General features: G+C 46.3%; 7 protein-coding genes across 9 annotated transcripts; 4 read left to right on the top strand and 3 right to left on the bottom strand.

The window, feature by feature from the left end:
- Window positions 1-172: 172 nt before the first annotated feature.
- On the top strand, window positions 173-1,965 carry LOC6609676. Of its 2 annotated transcripts, none has more exons than XM_032714850.1 (5): window positions 173-373; window positions 438-1,112; window positions 1,170-1,247; window positions 1,296-1,551; window positions 1,610-1,965. In XM_032714850.1, the coding sequence occupies exons 1-5, from the start codon at window positions 193-195 to the stop codon at window positions 1,761-1,763; spliced, it is 1,344 nt and encodes a 447-aa protein (XP_032570741.1). In that variant the 5' UTR covers window positions 173-192; the 3' UTR covers window positions 1,764-1,965. The 2 variants fall into 2 exon arrangements, with proteins under 2 accessions (XP_032570741.1, XP_002034334.2); XM_002034298.2 differs by having other exon boundaries at window positions 1,317-1,551.
- Window positions 1,966-2,224: 259 nt separating this feature from the next.
- Window positions 2,225-3,459, top strand: LOC6609677 (tRNA N(3)-methylcytidine methyltransferase METTL6). The gene is made up of 2 exons (XM_002034299.2): window positions 2,225-2,443; window positions 2,502-3,459. Exons 1-2 carry the CDS (start codon window positions 2,441-2,443, stop codon window positions 3,348-3,350), a joined length of 852 nt encoding a protein of 283 aa, XP_002034335.1. The 5' UTR covers window positions 2,225-2,440; the 3' UTR covers window positions 3,351-3,459.
- Window positions 3,432-6,221, bottom strand: LOC6609678 (hyccin). 2 transcript variants are annotated; one of them, XM_032717176.1, is made up of 3 exons: window positions 6,061-6,221; window positions 5,297-5,998; window positions 3,432-5,237 (listed from the first exon to the last, which is right to left on the bottom strand). In XM_032717176.1, exons 2-3 carry the CDS (start codon window positions 5,968-5,970, stop codon window positions 4,277-4,279), a joined length of 1,635 nt encoding a protein of 544 aa, XP_032573067.1. In that variant the 5' UTR covers window positions 5,971-5,998; window positions 6,061-6,221; the 3' UTR covers window positions 3,432-4,276. The 2 variants fall into 2 exon arrangements, with proteins under 2 accessions (XP_032573067.1, XP_002034336.1); XM_002034300.2 differs by having other exon boundaries at window positions 6,055-6,221.
- Window positions 6,222-6,812: 591 nt separating this feature from the next.
- Window positions 6,813-8,757, bottom strand: LOC6609679 (phosphatidylinositol N-acetylglucosaminyltransferase subunit A). Its single transcript, XM_002034301.2, has 4 exons — window positions 8,532-8,757; window positions 8,217-8,462; window positions 7,912-8,149; window positions 6,813-7,856 (listed from the first exon to the last, which is right to left on the bottom strand). Exons 1-4 carry the CDS (start codon window positions 8,631-8,633, stop codon window positions 7,003-7,005), a joined length of 1,440 nt encoding a protein of 479 aa, XP_002034337.1. The 5' UTR covers window positions 8,634-8,757; the 3' UTR covers window positions 6,813-7,002.
- A 225-nt stretch (window positions 8,758-8,982) lies between these two features.
- On the top strand, window positions 8,983-13,046 carry LOC6609680 (syndetin). The gene is made up of 10 exons (XM_002034302.2): window positions 8,983-9,116; window positions 9,211-9,429; window positions 9,487-9,804; window positions 9,862-10,719; window positions 10,784-11,115; window positions 11,173-11,338; window positions 11,395-11,505; window positions 11,561-11,884; window positions 11,943-12,055; window positions 12,123-13,046. Exons 1-10 carry the CDS (start codon window positions 9,051-9,053, stop codon window positions 12,514-12,516), a joined length of 2,901 nt encoding a protein of 966 aa, XP_002034338.1. The 5' UTR covers window positions 8,983-9,050; the 3' UTR covers window positions 12,517-13,046.
- Window positions 13,047-13,171: 125 nt separating this feature from the next.
- On the top strand, window positions 13,172-14,932 carry LOC6609681. The gene has a single exon (XM_002034303.2). The coding sequence runs from the start codon at window positions 13,172-13,174 to the stop codon at window positions 14,930-14,932; it is 1,761 nt and encodes a 586-aa protein (XP_002034339.2).
- On the bottom strand, window positions 14,925-17,147 carry LOC6609682 (kinesin-like protein subito). The gene is made up of 3 exons (XM_002034304.2): window positions 16,510-17,147; window positions 15,250-16,448; window positions 14,925-15,191 (listed from the first exon to the last, which is right to left on the bottom strand). The coding sequence occupies exons 1-3, from the start codon at window positions 17,048-17,050 to the stop codon at window positions 15,045-15,047; spliced, it is 1,887 nt and encodes a 628-aa protein (XP_002034340.1). The 5' UTR covers window positions 17,051-17,147; the 3' UTR covers window positions 14,925-15,044.
- Between the last annotated feature and the right edge of the window lie 274 nt (window positions 17,148-17,421).

The following is a 17,421-nucleotide window of genomic DNA, read 5'->3' on the forward strand; positions in this document are numbered from 1 at the left end:
GCGCCCGGCAATGTCCCACATGTGTGCGATGTGTCCGCATGACTTCATTGCCGGGGGAGCGACTACAATAAGTGGGTTAACTTCCTCCCCCAGGAACGTGCCTGTTCCATGTGCGTGTGGATTGCCCCTTGCCAACGTCCAGAGAGCCATAGGAGTGGAGCGTGATCCGGAAACAGCGACGACACAATCAGGATGAAGCGCGAAGTGTCCACGTCGACCATCGGTCGGGATGAGGCCCGTCGTCCGCTGATGGAGGCCTACATGTTCCAGCGGCGCGTGCTGCTCGGCTGCAGTCTGCTCATGGTGGTTTCGCTGCTGATCTGGATAGTGGCCATCTCGACCGATCACTGGATCATCATATCTGGCGGAAACGGTAAGCGAACCAGTTCGTATTGCTATAATATAAATAAAACCTATTACTTGGTCAAACATCACAGGCATTTTCATCCCCGAATCCCGGCGCTTCTTCATGTCCTCGCACTCGGGCTTGTGGCGCCACTGCCGGAATACGATAGTGCCCAATGCCATAAGCAATGCCCAGGTGGTGCGCAACTTTAGCTCCATGTCGTACACATCGCAGACAAACATCAACGAGGCGAAGCGGAATCTCTCGCAAATGGATTTCATAAAGGAGTTCGCGCAGGAGAAGCTGGAAACGTCGGACAACTTTACGGAATCGGCGCGACGCCACATGTTTGCCCACTGGGTGCGGGGCGAGGACATGGAGTTCCAGACGCTGCGCCATGCCTTCCGGACCCTGGTGATGAACACCGAGGAGAATCAGCGGCAGTTCAATGCCACGGCCATCAAGCCCATACCCATCAATCCGCTGGACGTGCAGGGAATCATTGAGAGAAAAACTTTTGGTTCGGCGCTGCAGCGGGTTAAGTACAACAACACTTGGTCTTACTACGTGATCCCCGAGGTGGCGCAATTGGCCATCTTCAGCAATTGGACGGATTACCCCCTGGTGGTACGACTACTGGGCACCTACATCCGGGATATCAGCATCCCGGCCTACGTGCTTAACGATGAACGGGTGATACTGATCCTGGTGCCACCGCTGCCGCCCAAGAAGGGTCAGCCCGCCTATTACAGCTATATACCGAACCGTGAGTGCGAAAATCCAAAGAAGTCATCTGATTGCCAAACTAATCATTTTTCACCAGAGCGCTGCAAGTACATCGACATGTTCCCCAACTCCAATGCCCTGCGAAATGAGCCCGGTTTCGATGACGAACTATTGGGTAGGTACCACTGGTTGAGTCTCACAGACGACGGCTCCTAATTGGCAGTCGCTTGGTACTCCCTTTCAGACTATATCCGGACGCAGGCGTCCTTTGCCTGCATAACACTGTTCGTGATGAGCTTGGGTGCCGTCTTCTCCTTCTACACGTTCATGAATCCGCGCTACATGTTCAAGCGTCTGGCGGGTGGCATCCACCTGGTGGCTGCCTCCACGGCGCTGGTGGTGCTCCAGGTGCTCTTCTCCTCGATTGACTACACGAAAGAGCACCTGTTCTATGCGTATCCTGAAGGGGCGCAACTAACGTAAGTCAATAATCAGATAATTTATAATATATTCTAAGGTTCTTATTTACGATTTCAGTTATGGCTACGGCGTTTACTTGGCCTGGTTCACCTTCGTGGACAATATCCTGTGCGGTGTTATGTTCCTCTGGTATTCTGGCAAGAAGAAGGGTGCCAAGGCGCCCAACGACGAGGTGGCCATGGCCGACGAGCCGACCATCATGGGCAGATAACTGGTAACCGGATATCTATTTGATGGTATTAACCAATGCCCATACTGCGACCAAAGACCAAAGCAATTGGCTTACTAGCCGACATTGCTTATCATTTCACTTTTGTTATTTGTTGTTTTCATAGTGGCTGTATTTAAAATGTTCGCTTTATAACTTTAAGAATCTCAATGCAATAAAGGAATGGTTTTCAGTCAGAAACGAACGATCCAGTTTGAAACCGATAACAGCGCGGGAAATTCTATTTTATATTCGATTACGGTTATCGAAGTTGGGCTTGCTGAATGTATGACCATTGGAATAAATTACTCAATACATTTCGTGAAGATCAAATTATTGTAGATCTACAAAATTAATATGTAAAACGCTTCATTTTATGCATATTTTTAATATAATTATAAATATAAAAACCCCTTTTCAAATCTTTTTCTGCTCCCATGGGTAACAGTGTGACCATATTGCAAACACATTTCTAGTTCGTTTGGAAACCAAAACATAAAAATATTAAATCACACGTTTTATCCTAAATATCAGGATTAAACTATTATTGAGAAAATTTAAAATATATGAAGACCTAAGAAACATCTTAATAGGCAACAGGCCTTTAGAAAAGGCCATACACATACACTTGGAAAGGATTAACCCATTGGAATCGGACAGGACACTTGCTGCAATAAAACATGGTACATAAAATAAAACAGTTTCTGAATTATGGCAGTTAGTTATTCCAATACATATTAGGAACCCCTAGAACCGGACGTTATTACCACCCAAGCAAAGGAACTGTCGGCAGTAGAGCGACAAAAGTTGGAGGAGCAAAACAAACGTGGTCTCGTGCCCGAATTCAAAGCGAACAAGTTGGAAATCGATGCCCAAAGGAACTGGGATATATTCTACAAGCGAAATGAGACTCGCTTCTTTAAGGACCGCCACTGGACGACGCGGGAGTTCCAGGAGCTGCTGGACCAGGAGGAGTTCCACGAAAAACGAACACTTTTCGAAGTGGGATGTGGTGTGGGCAACCTGGTATTCCCTTTGCTGGAAGAACAAACCAGCGAAGAAGGATGTTTCAGCAATAGCAGATTCTTCTTCTACGCGTGCGACTTCTCACCGCGAGCCGTAGAGTTCGTGCGCTCCAATCCTCTCTACGATCCCAGCCAGATATCTGCCTTTCAGTGCGATATTACGACGCAACAGGTGCATGACCACATCCCTGCCAGCAGCGTGGATATTTGCACCCTGATTTTTGTGCTCTCCGCCATACATCCACAGAAGTTTACAGATGTGGTGCAGAATCTGGGCAAGCTACTTAAGCCAGGAGGGTTGCTGCTGTTCAGGGATTATGGTCTCTACGACATGGCACAGTTGCGCTTTAAGCCGGGCAACAAAATAGCAGAGAACCTCTATGTGAGACAGGATGGTACGCGGAGCTACTTCTTTTCAGAGGAGGAAGTATCCAAGCTGTTTCAGGAGAACGGCTTCGAGGTCATCACCAATGCCTATGTCCATCGACGAACTCTAAATCTTAAGGAAGGCGTGGATGTGCCGCGCATATTTCTGCAAGGCAAGTTTATGAGGAAAAACCTGTGACCACAGGTTAATAATCATGACCATTGTTACGTATTTAGTTCTTGTATTTATTTTAAATCAATAACATGGTTCAAGTCAACGTTCAATAAATATTTGTATGTATATATTAGTTTACACATGTATATGCTAATAAGTGACAGAACTAAAAGGTTTCCTGTAGAATTCAGTTGAAATTGCCTGGACCCAACTCTCGCTGAATGTCGTCGAGTAGATATCGAATGTGTGAGCGTCATGCTGCTTACCTAAAACAAGTGAAATGCACCGGGATGTGTACGTTCTGTTCCCCGAAAATGGAACATAGTCTCCCTCTGACTGAAGCATTTGCAAACGATCTCTACTGAGGGTTCCGTGTGTGTATACATTTTGTATATATAATTATTGTGACGTCCTAGCAACACTTAATCTAACCAACAATTGATTTGGAATACAATAATACATACGAACAACTAAGAAAACCCATCAAAGTTAACAAACTCAAACGATCCTTATGCCATAAATTCAAATCTCGAGCCACGGTTCTATTCGGCTAATACACAGCGGTAGGTGGCGAATGTACACATAATTTAGGGTGAGTGAATTTCGGGGTCATGATGCCTTTGTGTCGGCATGTAATCTTTGGATAATTCTAAGTATTCACAATATAGGGTCCGACCAAAATGCAGGTGCTATAATTGCATCTAACCAGAAACATTACTTTATATATTGACAAACTGGTAATAATGATAAATTATATATATATTGGTATAACTCGGTCAAAACTGCAAACGAAATGCCCTAGAATTATCCTTGTATTACTAAAAAAAATGCCTGCACAATGCCTACATTTATCATTGCATTCATTCAAAACCCACTCACCCCAGTTGTAAATTTATATACTTGATACTTGGATTTGGCTAATCGCCTTTGGAACGAGACGATTGATTGCACTACTCCACCAAGCCGTGCTCGGCCAACTTGCCGCCATTGCTGCTGCTGTGTCCCATCGGCGCCAGTTCAATGCTGGAGTCGAAGCTCTTGGTGATCAGGTCGCTACTGGTCACCGAGTTGGTGGTGCTGCTCAGCGGTGGCAGGGATGTGTTGGCACTCACGCCCAGTACGCCGTCGTTGAGGTCGCTGTCCACGCTGAAACTGTTGCTGCCGTTCTCGTTGATCAGCGAGAGCGTCTGCAGGGGCAACACTTCGCCGGTGGGTGGCTGCTCCGCGCTGGAATTCGAGCTGGGTTCCGCCTGCAGCTGGAGCAGTGAATTGCGCTGCGTGTGCTTGTCGAACTTGCGCTGCGGTGGCTTCGGTGGCTCCTTGTCCTTCTCTTTCTCCTTGTCCTTAGACTTCTTGAAGCCCGCAATGAGCGCCTTGTGTGCCTGTGCCTTGATGCCCTCCATGCTGGGCCGCATGATGGAAGTGCGCGTCCCGGAACTCTCCTTCGTGGAGGGCGATTCCTTGGTGCCCGGTTCCGTCTCCTCAGTGACACTGGCCAGCTGCTGCGGAGCCTGCGGCATGGTGAGGTCCTGTACCTGAATGGGTATGTCGTCGGGCAGTTTTTTCGTACGGAAGGAGGCGTTCGTGATCATTGACTTGGACACCGAAGTGGTCACCGTTGTTGTGGACGGCGTTAAGGCCACACTCAGGCCCATGGGACCGTCGTTGGGCTGCCCGGAAGGATTGGCGTGCAGCGAATTGCGCACTGCACTGGTCACCAGGATCACTTCCGAGTACATCTCGTAGATGGCCCGGTTGTGGATGTCGTCCAGTGTCTGAATGGCTATCGTGCCAAAGCCATTAAACATGGCGAAATAGATGGCGTGCACCAGCTCGATCAGGAACGCGGCGGACAGTGGAATGCGTGGTGAAGAGGGCTTGGGAAAAGGGACTCCGGTTGCAGGATCAGATCTGGAATGTTTAGAAATGTATGAATGAATGTTTAGCCGATTATGTGTAGTTTACTTTACCCATAACTCATTCGATGGCCGTGACCTGACTTCGTGGTGAATCCTTGGTTCACCAACTGCGATGTGACCCGGCACAAGTGCAGTAGCGAAGACTTCTGCGTTTGGCTGACCTGCTGGTTATAGCAGAACAGCAAAGCAGTAAGAATACGCATTCGGTTCTGGGCATGAATCGATTCGATGCGCTGGTGTGGACCCCACTTCACCTCCCGGTTGCAGTTCTCCTCCCAGCGGCGCAGATCCGTCATGGGCAGGTTCTTTACCTCGTGGTAAACGGACGTCTGGGCCAGGATGGGCATGCGAAAGGCCACCACCTTCTGGCCGCCGTCTTCGGTGGACACCTCGCCATTGTAAATGCAGATGAGCAGCGTCTCCACGCCGCGCGCAGCCTTCTTATCGCCGCCGGCCACCGAGTGGAGGTATGTATAGAGAAGCACTGGGATGAACTGCAGCGGGAACTTGTGCAGCGTCTGCTCCGGCGAGCGATAGAAGGCCAGTAGCTGCTGGCAGATGTCGTGTACCAGCGCCTCGTTGCGCTGTCGCTCGTTGAAGATGGTGAATATGGCTTCGGCGATCTCGGGATCGGTTTCGTGCTCCACGACAAACGCTTCCGCCTCCGAGGGCTGACCCCGTATACGCTGGTAATCCGCCAGCCAGTCTCTCACCAGTTCCGCCATCGTCGTTACCCTGAACTGGTAACAGAATCTGAAAAGTGCAATTGGAAATTCACAGTCAATGTCGGACTTCCCTGTGGTGCTCACCTTGACCTGGATGGCAACCGGGGTGCTAGCAATGGTAGTGGATGTGCCGCAGAGCTGGGTTTAGGTTTCCGCACCCTGGGTTATGTGCTAGCAGTGGCTAATTAATTTATCACTAGCCTCCGCTGCTGCTCCCTCTTAATTTTTTTCCCCAAATAAGCCAGGGCTGCATCGCAGTATGGCCAGACCCGCGGATTTACGGAGGACCGTATTTTTAAAGTTTTCGGTATATTATTTTATTTCTTTTTAAAATGGAAATATTTTACATTACATTTATACATTTCGTTCTTATAAAAATATTTTAGAATGTTCAGAAAGACTGTTTGATAATAATGATAATTAATGATAATTTTATTTTGAAATAATCAATTAAAGCTTGGTTCAATAAATTTCAAAATTCGAAAATTGTATTCTATAAAATTCTTTTTATTGCAGGATTGTGGCAAATTACTGGAAGAAATTTGACATATGCAAACTCTTTTAATTTATTAATGTGGCATGATCAGAAAAAAATGTTAACTTCTATTGAGCTTACATAAAATATCTATATTTTAAGATAGAGGTTTTTAATTGAAGAATCGACTGGCGAGACTTTCTATCATTACCGAATAAAATTCTGCCGCAGTCTAAATTGTCAAAGGAGCCTAGCTTGGTGCATATATATATCAACCACAATTACATTATCATCAGATAACAAGGATTCTAGAACGAAATTAATATAAAAAGCAGTCTCTTTTTTATAAATGTTGCTGTGGGCGGAATATTTTATCGGCGTAGATCAGCAGCGCCGTTTGGGTTATTATTATCATAAGAATGGATTATCAGATTGTCTAAGGAGACTTCGACTACTACTATAGGCAACAAATAAAGTCAACAAGGGTGAAAAATCTATCGCATTAATATATAATTGGCTAGTTGATGGAAGAATGGAATCCGTTTGTTGTTTGTTTGCTAGCTGGCCGTGCGCTGTACATCCTGCGCTAACTCTACGCGTTTCCGAGGGCGCCAAAGCTCCAGCAAACGCATTAAGAAGTGGGCCACAACGAAGAATACCAGGAACCAGGAGCCGTGCTGCCACACCGCAAATACCAGCTCGCTAGTGGTAAAGGAGCGTTCATTTGAAACGCGATCGTACACCTTCACTGTGCGGAGGGCAACGTCCTCCCAATTGTAAAGCGTTTCCACCAACTCATTACATCTGTATGGACACATTACGGGTTCTGCAGGGCTGTTCTGATCCGCAGGAGGAGCAGACGATGCTGGCAGTTGTGTAGGGGAGGTTAGAGTAACCGCTTTCCTGCGACGTCGCCGCTTAACCTTTCCATTAGCCTCCGAGGGCAAATGTCCATTGGCAACTGGAGGACTAACCTTAAAGGAACTCTTTCGATGACGTTCGATGGCAATTAAAATCGCAGCGTAAATGGCATCAATTTCGGGTTCTGCCAGCAGTATAAGGCTCTTGGGCAGCACTTCGGGAATTCCGCCCACACTGGTGGACACCACCTGCAGTCCACAGGAAGCCGCCTCAACGATGGCCATGCAGTAGGCCTCAGTCAGTGAGGTATTTAAAAAGATATGGCCACGGACCAGGAAATCGCGAACCTTGTTATGCTCCACGGCGCCCACCATCTGAACCCTTTCCTGCATATTGGTCTTTTCGCGAATCTCCTCCAGCAGATCACGCTTAGGTCCATCGCCCACAATGATAAAGTTTATGTTGGGAGTGTTTTTGAACCGTGGAATGATGCCAGCTAGCAAATCAATGCCTTTGCGGTAGACAAGACGGGAGGCCACCACAATGTTGACTGAAAAGTAGGGATAAGATAATTCAAAATACTATTAAACGATTAAGTACCATACTTATATCATTGCTCGGTCGTTGTTGAGGATCGGGAGTAAACAGGGCGGTGTCAACTGCATTGGGAATGACGGAAACGCGATTTTTGGCTACTCGAGCGCGTAGAACAGTGTTCTCCTTCCCTATGTGAGATACACAAATGGCGTGGTTGACCATGCCCAAGTTAACTTCCAGCAGATTGTTGGTAAGAGCGGCTGACAAGTCCGCAAAGCCAAAGAGGCTGTGATCGGTAAAGACAGTCTGCCAAACAGAAAGATGATTCATTAGCAATTCTAACTATATGTTCTTTACTGCAGATTATCCCCACCTTTAGCCCCAGCAGGGAGCCCACCATCAGTGCCTCGTGCGCCAGAGCACTGAAGGCAGAGTGGCCATGGACCACTTCCACACGCTCCCGGAGAAGCACCGCTCGCAACATCGGCACATTGCAAACAGCGGTGGGCAGTATGCACTGGTTGTAGCACACCTTAATGGGCAGATAGTAGACCTTCAGGTAGCCAGTCACATAGCGAATGCCACTGCAGTCCCCGTAGGCATGGGTCAGCACGACGATCTAATGGGCAGAGATAGACAGTTCAAATAATCGTTATCATTCGTGGTCCGCCCAATTGGCAATAGTCACCTTATGGCCCAAGCTGAGCAGCATTTGCGAAAGGTTGTAGACGTGCTCCTCGACCCCTCCGATGCTCGGGTAGAAGAAGTCCGACACCATGCAGATGCGCATTTTTCACTCTTTGGGTTCTGCGGCTTCCAGTAATTTGACATCCCACATATAAACAAATAAATATAATACGTTAAACAAAATCGGCAAGCAAAAAACAGCAGTGTGGACAATTGCCAAAGAGTGGTCGATGTGGTAGTGTTGAAAGGCGCAGAAAATGATAGGGCCCAATTTCGATTTCAATATAACATTAAATTAATGTGCCGCGAATATGTATAAAAGTGCTTAAAGCATTTTCTTCTCAACAAGGGAAAAGTTTTCCTAAAAATAAGTCTGTAGACAATGATTTACCTATTTTCTAGGTACTATAACCTTATATATTTTCTAACACTGCAAGCAGCTTTTGCAATGCTTGCGGATGCTGGTCACACTTGACTGCAGACGTTTTTGTGTTTTGGCTGGTTTCTTCATGGCTAAATCATGCAGAATTCCAAGGCCAAAATGGACGAATTCAAGAGCAAATTCTTGGACATATTGCACAAACAGGTAGCAGATCATCGAACATTTAAAGAATACCCGAAACTAACCCCGTTGCTATGCATTCCGCCCACCAAACAAAATTCTGCTCACGCACACAAAGACGAACCGTCAAATGAAAATTCCTGCCATGGGATTTTCGGATTATTTCATCCAAACGGTGACCACAGACGCCTCTGCCAGTCAAGAAGCTGATGCCACTGACGCGGCGGCCACCTCTTCCAGCGAGACAAATGCACAAAAGTCGGATCAGGAGATCCTGGAGAGCATCGAACAGTGCTACTACAACCCCGACAGCAATCCACAGCTGTACGAACTCAAGGTAAACCAGATAGACCAGTAAGCTGTGGCTTTAATTACACACCACGATCTTCCGTAGAAAGTTCTCAACGATGGCATAGACAACGAGCTCATCGAGGTCACCATTGCACAATTGCGCACTCAGCAGAAGGTTCTCACCAAACAGGTGCTGCAGAACATCCTGGAGCAGCGGAATGCCTGCAGCAGTGAGTTTGCCGCCATCAATGACACCCAGAAGAAGTTGGAGGAATCGCTGTGGACATGCCAGAAGGCGAGATCCTATTTAAACTTTGCTCGCACGAACCTAACAACCACTAGCCTGGAGATCTTGGCCAGCTACCGCAAACGAGAGGTGCTCAAGGAGGTGTTGGACACCCTGGTGGCCATAAAGAGACTGGTCAGAAATAAATTGATGATTCTGTAGGCAATTTGAATAACATACAATATCTTACAGCGCACTACCGACGTGGAGGTACAGAAGCTGCTGGCGGATCACAACTACAGCGCTGCCATAGCCCTGCTCCTGCAGTGCAAGAGCTCCGCCGAGGCCTACATGCAGTTCAACTGTGTACAATCGCTCTCTAAAAAGCTGCAGGAAACCATGCTGCTTATGGAATTTCAGCTGGATACTGTGCTTAATGAAATGGTGCTGGGTTTTGATGGTCGAAAATACGCCAAGCTGCAGGAGGCCTACAAATTGGCAAACAAGTCACTTATGGCCATGGACCAGCTGCACATCAACTATATTTCGGCCATTCACTCTTCTGTGAATGCCGTACTTCGCGGTTACAGCGATCCTGGCCAGGACGATCAGGCCAAGCCGCTCTATGAGCAGCTGTGCGAACAGCTCAGCGTGGATAAGCTGCTGCCTTGTCTGATCAGTTTGTGCAAAACCTTCTGGACCATTCTGGCCTCCTACTATCAGGTCGTTATGTGGCACAATAACTACAAGTTGTACGGACAGGAGGAGGAGGATTCGCCAGATATTTACATTCAGCAGAAACTGAAGAAGGGACAGTCACGCGTGTGGAATGACATTCTGACCAAAGTGTGCTTGTTCCTGCAGTCGGCAAAGTTGACGGCTCTCAAATACGATCAGTTCATCCAGGTGCTGTCCGTGGTACAGCGCCTTAAGAAGGTGGGTCTGGAGTTCTGCGGCGAGCAGTCGGAGAAGTTGATCGAGACGATGCAGCAGCAGAGCGAAGAGTTCTTCCGGCGTTACCATATCTGCTGCATCGAGGAAATCTGTTTATTCTTGGATAATGAGTCCTGGACGCAAGTCGACTCATTTGCGCATATCCTGCAATTGCCTGTAAGTAATTTTTAAACGAAATTTAAAGCGACTCGTTAGGTAATCTACATGCAATTCTTTGTAGGAATTCCGATCTGTTCGGCACACTCTTAGGCGCCACAAGTCTCCGACAACTGCTTTGCTGGCCTCATCCAACAATTCCCCGATCAGCAATAATAACTGCGATGAGCTGGTTTCCGTGCACTCCCAGGATGGTGGCAGCTCCATTTACGGTTCCTACGGATATTTTCTTAGATTCTCCGAAAAAAGTTCGCCATTTGATGGTGGCTTGGACGCAGCAATGTTGGAGGAGGACATCTTATCTGGCATTGTGGACGAGGCCTCCTGTTATTTCAGCGAGGAGAGCGACGACGAGCAGAAAAGCTTGCAAAGCAAGGAGTTCGATGACGCCAGCAAGTAATATTATCATAATTTTTATACCACGGAATCATAATCAATGTAAATTTCTTTTAGTCAGCTGCTGGTAAACAACACTGCGCTAAATGTGATGCGCGTCATTGGAAGATATCTGCAGATGTGCAAGTTATTGCACTGCATCTCTCCCAAGATTGTGGCTTGCATCCTGGAGCTCATTGACTTTTATGTCTACGCAGTGCATGAAATCTTCGGAAAAGATGCGGTAAATATTTTTATAACAATCACTCTTGGAGATATATTAATTGTAGATATTTGCAGCCGGTAGCAACAGATAATATGCACTCTCCTAGACTGGAGCAACGATTACGCTCGGTAGAGGTCACCGTTCTGCCTCAAATCAAGCTGTGGCCCCTTAATTTCTCCTCTCTGGTAATATGATGTGATATTTCGAAGAGCTTAAATTTCTGTAATCACCATTTTGCAGGCAAATAATGAGCTGGCTAATCCGGATACCTTATACGGGCTGTCGCAACGCATCGTTGCCGTGGAAGCGGGTCGCAGCATGCTCCAGCAATTTAACGTCCTTCAGCACTATCTGAACCACTTGCTGCCCCTTGCAGAGCGTCCAATATTGGCCACTTACCTGGACTACAGCGATTATATTGCGGACTTGGCTAAACCCGTTTACACATGCGTCACGTCGCGCGTCATCGATTTGTCATCCATTCTGGCTCAGATGGCCAAAGTCAAATGGGATGTTAATCATGTGATACACCAGCACAGCAACTACAGTGATGTTCTAAATAGGGTAGGAAATGCTTAAAACTGCTTGATACTCTACACAAACTAACCATATTTATATGCAGAACATACAAAGCTTCGCCATGTGTCTGGAGGAAATCGCCAAGGAGGTTCCAGTGCCCAGCAAGCAAGTGTGGAATTCTATGGCCCATGTGGCCACGCACCTGCTGGTGGAGGGGTACGTTCTAATTTTCTATTTCTCAGAAGGATCTGATTTTACATACTTATTGTTTATTATGTTATAGGTTCTCCAATGTGAAGAAATGCTCTGCCGGAGGACGAGCGCTTATGCAACTGGATTTTGCGAACTTCATGTCGTTCCTAGAGCTCATATCCAACCAAAAGTACCCACAGCATCGCTCCTATGTGGATGTGTTCATCAAGACCTACTACTTTGCGCCCGAACAGTTCGAGCAATGGATTGAACAGCAGCGTACGGGCGATGAATACTCTCTCAAGCAATTGAACAACCTTATTCAGTGCATTTGTGTCAGCGATAAACGCACGCGACAAAGGTTGCTGCAGTTGCTTGACGCTGGAATACCAAATGGAATAGCCATGTCCACGACGCCGACAACAACACCGCAGAAGAACAACCACGGAACCGTATCCGGGTCAAATTTAAGCAGCGTTATTTGAGCTACCCTGATTGATTATTTAATTCTATTTATTTTGTTAATACCCCAGACTAACTTTGTTAGTAGATCAATCTCATGACATTCTTTATGTGTAATTAACATTCCGTTTAGTTCAAATTAACATTGTGTTTAGGCTAATGATTCTACCTTAGTTATACATGCGATCTCCATTGAGTACTTCTTTTCAAATTTAGAATCTCCCAACCCCCCTTTAAGTGCAATCTATCCTATAATCTCTCTAATTGATAATTGGCAATTGGTTTATCATTCACCATGACTTAAGTACCTAGAGAAAGCAGACATATATATGTACACACAAAACACGTATAATTAAGATGCATATATATATACCTATTTATTTGTAATATTTATTTGCAGCAGGAAACGGACAAATAATTGTAAAACAACTTAAATGTAAGGGGCAGCATATCGATTTGATTTGCGCGCCTCCCACGATCACACACTAACTATTTAGCAACTGTAACAAAATAACAAAGAATACATATTTTGAGATATGCATATTACAAACAATGCGAATTGTGTCTTATCATTGAGGGCGTGAAAAACTTGACGAGGCATTTCCATTCAATTTGGAGCAGTTCCCGCACGATATAAATAAAGGAGCTAAGAATGATGAGCAACATAAGTGAAAGGAAATGTGGACAGTGATAGCAGGAATAGTTTTATGGGCACCCGTCCTGGTTGCGGGATCCGCTGTAGACTTAATCTTTAGAGCAGCAGCGGAGCACTCGCTCTCAGTGATAATGATTCGAACTGATTATTGTCCGCACAGCTGGGCAAAGGATATCTTTCAGAATCAAACCATTCCAGTGGTTATCCTTTCAGATAGCGAGACTTCTATAAACATTCGGATGTTTTCTCGGCCGCTACACGTAGCTTGCCTGCCTGGTCTTGAGCTGCAAAAGGACCTGGAGTTACTCGAGAACTTTACGAAATCGCTAATGGATTTTCCGACTCAAAATAAGATTGTCTATATATCAAACAATGTCTCAGATCGAACTAGAATGGACTATATTTTCGAAACGTGCTACCATCGCCTAATTTGGAACATTGTTGGACTTTTAGCTGCAGATGAACATCGCTACTTTTATAGATATCACCTATACCCTAGCTTCCAAACGGAGTATCGCTCTCTTAATTCTTCAACTATATTCGACAAGGAGTTTCCCAACATGCACGGTCACCCTCTGATTGTAATGCCCGACCAATGGCTTCCGCGTTCCGTTCTCTACCTGGACAGACGAACGGGTAAGCAAATCCTAGCCGGATCTGTGGGACGCTTCTTTCATGTGCTGTCGTGGAAGCTGAACGCCACGCTGCAGCTGTCCAAGAAGGTGACCACCGGACGTTTTCTGAATGCGACTGCCCTCAAGGAGCTGAGCGAGAGCTTTTCAGTTGATGTTCCTGCCAGTCTGACGATAATGGAGCGAGTCGAGCAGTTGGCCAGCACAAGCTATCCTATGGAGGTGACTCCCGTGTGCCTTATGGTACCGGTGGCCAGAAGAATTCCAATTAAGGATATTTACTTTATACTGAGCAGTGTTTCCAATATGTTCCTGGCTATTGTTATTGTTTTCAGTTATGGAATGGCTTTGAATCTCCTTCGGAACGTGACCCATCGCGATGTGCGTCTGGTGGACTTTGTGCTAAATGATAAAGCTTTACGCGGGATCTTGGGACAATCCTTCAATTTGCCCTTGTCGAGAAGCTTCTCCACCAGGTTGATATTTCTGATGCTTGGAATAGTGGGCCTTAATGTGAGCAGCATTTTTGGAGCAGGCCTGGACACGTTGATGGCTCATCCACCGCGGCAATTTCAAGCACGAAGTTTTGCTGGTCTACGGCGCACGAAAATACCATTGGTTACGACCGAGGAAGACTTTCCGACATGGATGAAACTGCGTGTGCCCATGCTGGTGGTCAATGTGAGTGAGTACAATCACTTGAGGAATGGAAGAAACACAAGCAATGCCTACTTTGCCTCCCGATTGTATTGGAATTTGTTCAGTGAGCAGCAGAAGCGCTTCACCCGAGAGCTATTTATCTACTCCACGGATGACTGCCTCTGGTCCCTGGCGCTGCTCTCATTCCAATGGCCGCAGAATTCCTTGTTCACAGAGCCCGTCAGCCAACTCATTTTGGAGGTAAATGCCAATGGACTCTATGATTTCTGGGTGGGAATGCACTACTACGACATGACAGCAGCTGGATTGTCCGGTTTGGAGGATCCCAGCCTGCAATTAACGGAAAGAGAGCACCCTACCTCGCTACGGATTGTGGATTTTCAGTGGATGTGGCAGGCGTACGGAACGTTTATGGTACTGGCGATTCTGGTATTCTTACTCGAAGTTTCTTGGCACGGAATCACATCATTATTTGTGTCACTAGTTCTCTGATCATTCACATGTTTATTGGAAAACGGGGCCAACTCTGCAACATATCAAGTTTCAAATTTAAATTTTAAAATCACTTAACACTTAACAAATTAAAAATTGTGAATTGAAGAATCTAATCATCATCGATGATTTCGATGGGTGACTTAGATTCGTTTGGATCATCAGAAATGTCCGTGTCGCTTGCGGGATTCTTAAGTTCCTCTATCTCATCTTTAAGGTCTTCTATTTGTTCTTCATACCTTCGGCGTTGAGAGGAAAGCTGTAAAATATATAGTTTATATTATCTACTAATGTATCAAATTATTATATTCACTAACCATAAATTCTGATTCTCTTTGTGCAATTAGTAACTTTTTCTCGCATTCGTCTTCATATTGCTTCTTGTTGTTTTGGATTATCTCCTGGTACGTGGCAGTCAGTTCCCTTCGCAGTTTCTCCTCAAGCAGCTGCATTTGCAGCACATGATCGTACTTCAGTTGTTCGATCTCTAACTGCAGGCGTACGTTTTCGTCCTCAAGTTCCTTGGTGTAGTCGCCGCCCTCGCACGTCGACATCTTTGAGAATTCCATGAAACCACAGTAGCTGACGCGATGCTGTTTTATTACGGGCTCCTTGAAGATGATGTTCTTGGCGATGGAAGCAAAGTTCAAAACGTTCAGGTTCTCCTCGTAGTATTTATCCAGAGGCGTAACCGTCACGATCATGGCCAATTTCTCCTTGCCCAGCAAAGCAGCCTGTAGCAGCATTGTTAGCTTGGAGTCGCGATATGGAATGATGTCAGCGTTTTTCTTTTTCTGAACTGTACTGGCAGCGTCTAAACATCGGCCCAGCACCATCAGCGATGTGTTTATGTTCTTTGCTTCCTTGAGACGAAGGCCGGAGGTACCCGTGTTGTTCACGCGTTCCGAACCCGCCAGGTCGCAGAATTTGTACGAACTCTGTGTGGTGATGCCAGACCGATTGTACTTGAGTATGTCCACAGTGAAGACACAGTGAGACCGACTAGAGTTGGCATTCACCGAGGTGGAGGCGTACGTTGATCGCTGCTGGCCCAGCCGGAGCAGACGCAGCGCCTCCTCGCTGCTCGTCACAAAAACACTGGTCAGGCCCTTGATGAACACGTGGCCCTTGTTGCCCACGATTTTCAGATTTTTTCGTGGCACCTCCCCCAGCTTGTCCTGTTTCGGCGGAATGGCTAGAAGGTCGTACACAAGTTCATTGTAGATCTCCACGAAGGACACCCAGACCAAGACGGAAACATCTGTGGAAGCCTTCGTTTCGAACATGTGGTCGCCGTCAATGACCTGCTTCAGACGCTGATGGTGGGCACTGATATCCGGACATAAGTCTAAAAGTTTTTTCCGAATCTGCAGCTCTTTCAGCGAGGCGTCGTCCTGCAGGAATACGATGCTGCCATTGATTAGCTTAAGCTTGGGTGATCGGAAGACGGTGTCTTGGTAAATGGTGAATATGTTTTCCAGGGCACGCGGAATGATTCCAGCACGCACATCATCGCCTCAAAATGGATTGAAATTAACGATTGCCCAGCAAATAAGTTGCAAATCTTCTTCGCTTACCCAGTAAGGTATACGTTTTTCCAGACCCCGATGTGCCATATGTCATAATGGTCACACATTCCTCCTCCATAATTTTTGGACCCACACAGGCATCATAGATGTCTCGCTGGCCAACGGTGCTGTCAAAGATGGAAGTGAATCCAAAGTGTTTTTCCATGCGGTTCACATTGTTGCTGGTCGAGTCCACTTTGCAGCTGGTGATCAGCACATTTGCTTCTTCCGAGACTATGTAGGCTTTGGAAGCATCCTTCACGGGACGCAGACGCAGGAAGACCTGTGGACCCGTTTCCAAGTTGCTGCTGTCTGCCGCACTGGTAGCGCAGGAGGCACCTTCGGTCGCCTCGCTCGACTGGTACTTGTACTCCGATTCCGTGTCCGAGTATTCGGAAAAACTCTCCTCCTCCGACTCCTGAATGTTGTCAAACAGGCGCATCTTTTTGTTTGGTCGCGGTCGAAATCGGCGGTCGATGGAGGGATCCCGGGCCATCAGGAAGGAGCGCACCTCACGCCTTGGCACCTCCGAAACCTCCTTGCTGTCCATGTTGCGCTGCTTAAGTGGGTTGAAGGGATAACTTTTTAGTTTTCTTCCTTTCGCGCTATTTTTCAGACGCCAAGGGGCTGCCAACTTTACTTGAATTTTAAATGACAGCTGGCAGCTACACTGTTTAGTGTGACCGTTGATCATTTGAATTACCCGTTACAATATACCATCAATAATATTTAATGAAGAAATTAGACTTTTAATAATAAAAATAAATTTCGACAAAAAAAAGTCGAACGCAATGCGTTCCAGTTATTATAAATAATTTTAATTCTTTCTAGTACTAGCACACATTTTTAATATAAAAATGCATTGATTCAAATTTTTTAACATAATAAAAGTGCATATATGTGCAGAAAAAATCCAACTGT

Source organism: Drosophila sechellia, chromosome 2R, assembly GCF_004382195.2.
Source record: "Drosophila sechellia strain sech25 chromosome 2R, ASM438219v1, whole genome shotgun sequence".
In the NCBI taxonomy this organism is placed as follows: Eukaryota; Metazoa; Arthropoda; class Insecta; order Diptera; family Drosophilidae; genus Drosophila; species Drosophila sechellia.

Excerpts from the sequence above, each read along its gene's own strand:
- LOC6609680 (XM_002034302.2), top strand. The coding sequence starts at position 9,051 with ATGCAGAATTCCAAGGCCAAAATGGACGAATTCAAGAGCAAATTCTTG. Across the intron at positions 9,805-9,861 it reads TGGTGGCCATAAAGAGACTG|CGCACTACCGACGTGGAGGT; the intron begins GTCAGAAATAAA and ends AATATCTTACAG. Across the intron at positions 11,116-11,172 it reads GAGTTCGATGACGCCAGCAA|TCAGCTGCTGGTAAACAACA; the intron begins GTAATATTATCA and ends AATTTCTTTTAG.
- LOC6609681 (XM_002034303.2), top strand. The coding sequence starts at position 13,172 with ATGTGGACAGTGATAGCAGGAATAGTTTTATGGGCACCCGTCCTGGTT.
- LOC6609679 (XM_002034301.2), bottom strand. The coding sequence starts at position 8,633 with ATGCGCATCTGCATGGTGTCGGACTTCTTCTACCCGAGCATCGGAGGG. Across the intron at positions 8,150-8,216 it reads GCTCCCTGCTGGGGCTAAAG|ACTGTCTTTACCGATCACAG; the intron begins GTGGGGATAATC and ends TCTGTTTGGCAG. Across the intron at positions 7,857-7,911 it reads ACGACCGAGCAATGATATAA|TCAACATTGTGGTGGCCTCC; the intron begins GTATGGTACTTA and ends CCTACTTTTCAG.
- LOC6609682 (XM_002034304.2), bottom strand. The coding sequence starts at position 17,050 with ATGGACAGCAAGGAGGTTTCGGAGGTGCCAAGGCGTGAGGTGCGCTCC. Across the intron at positions 16,449-16,509 it reads AAAAACGTATACCTTACTGG|GCGATGATGTGCGTGCTGGA; the intron begins GTAAGCGAAGAA and ends ATCCATTTTGAG. Across the intron at positions 15,192-15,249 it reads AAAGAGAATCAGAATTTATG|CTTTCCTCTCAACGCCGAAG; the intron begins GTTAGTGAATAT and ends TATATTTTACAG.
- LOC6609678 (XM_032717176.1), bottom strand. The coding sequence starts at position 5,970 with ATGGCGGAACTGGTGAGAGACTGGCTGGCGGATTACCAGCGTATACGG. Across the intron at positions 5,238-5,296 it reads GGCCATCGAATGAGTTATGG|ATCTGATCCTGCAACCGGAG; the intron begins GTAAAGTAAACT and ends TAAACATTCCAG.
- LOC6609676 (XM_032714850.1), top strand. The coding sequence starts at position 193 with ATGAAGCGCGAAGTGTCCACGTCGACCATCGGTCGGGATGAGGCCCGT. Across the intron at positions 374-437 it reads CATCATATCTGGCGGAAACG|GCATTTTCATCCCCGAATCC; the intron begins GTAAGCGAACCA and ends CAAACATCACAG. Across the intron at positions 1,248-1,295 it reads TTTCGATGACGAACTATTGG|TCGCTTGGTACTCCCTTTCA; the intron begins GTAGGTACCACT and ends CCTAATTGGCAG.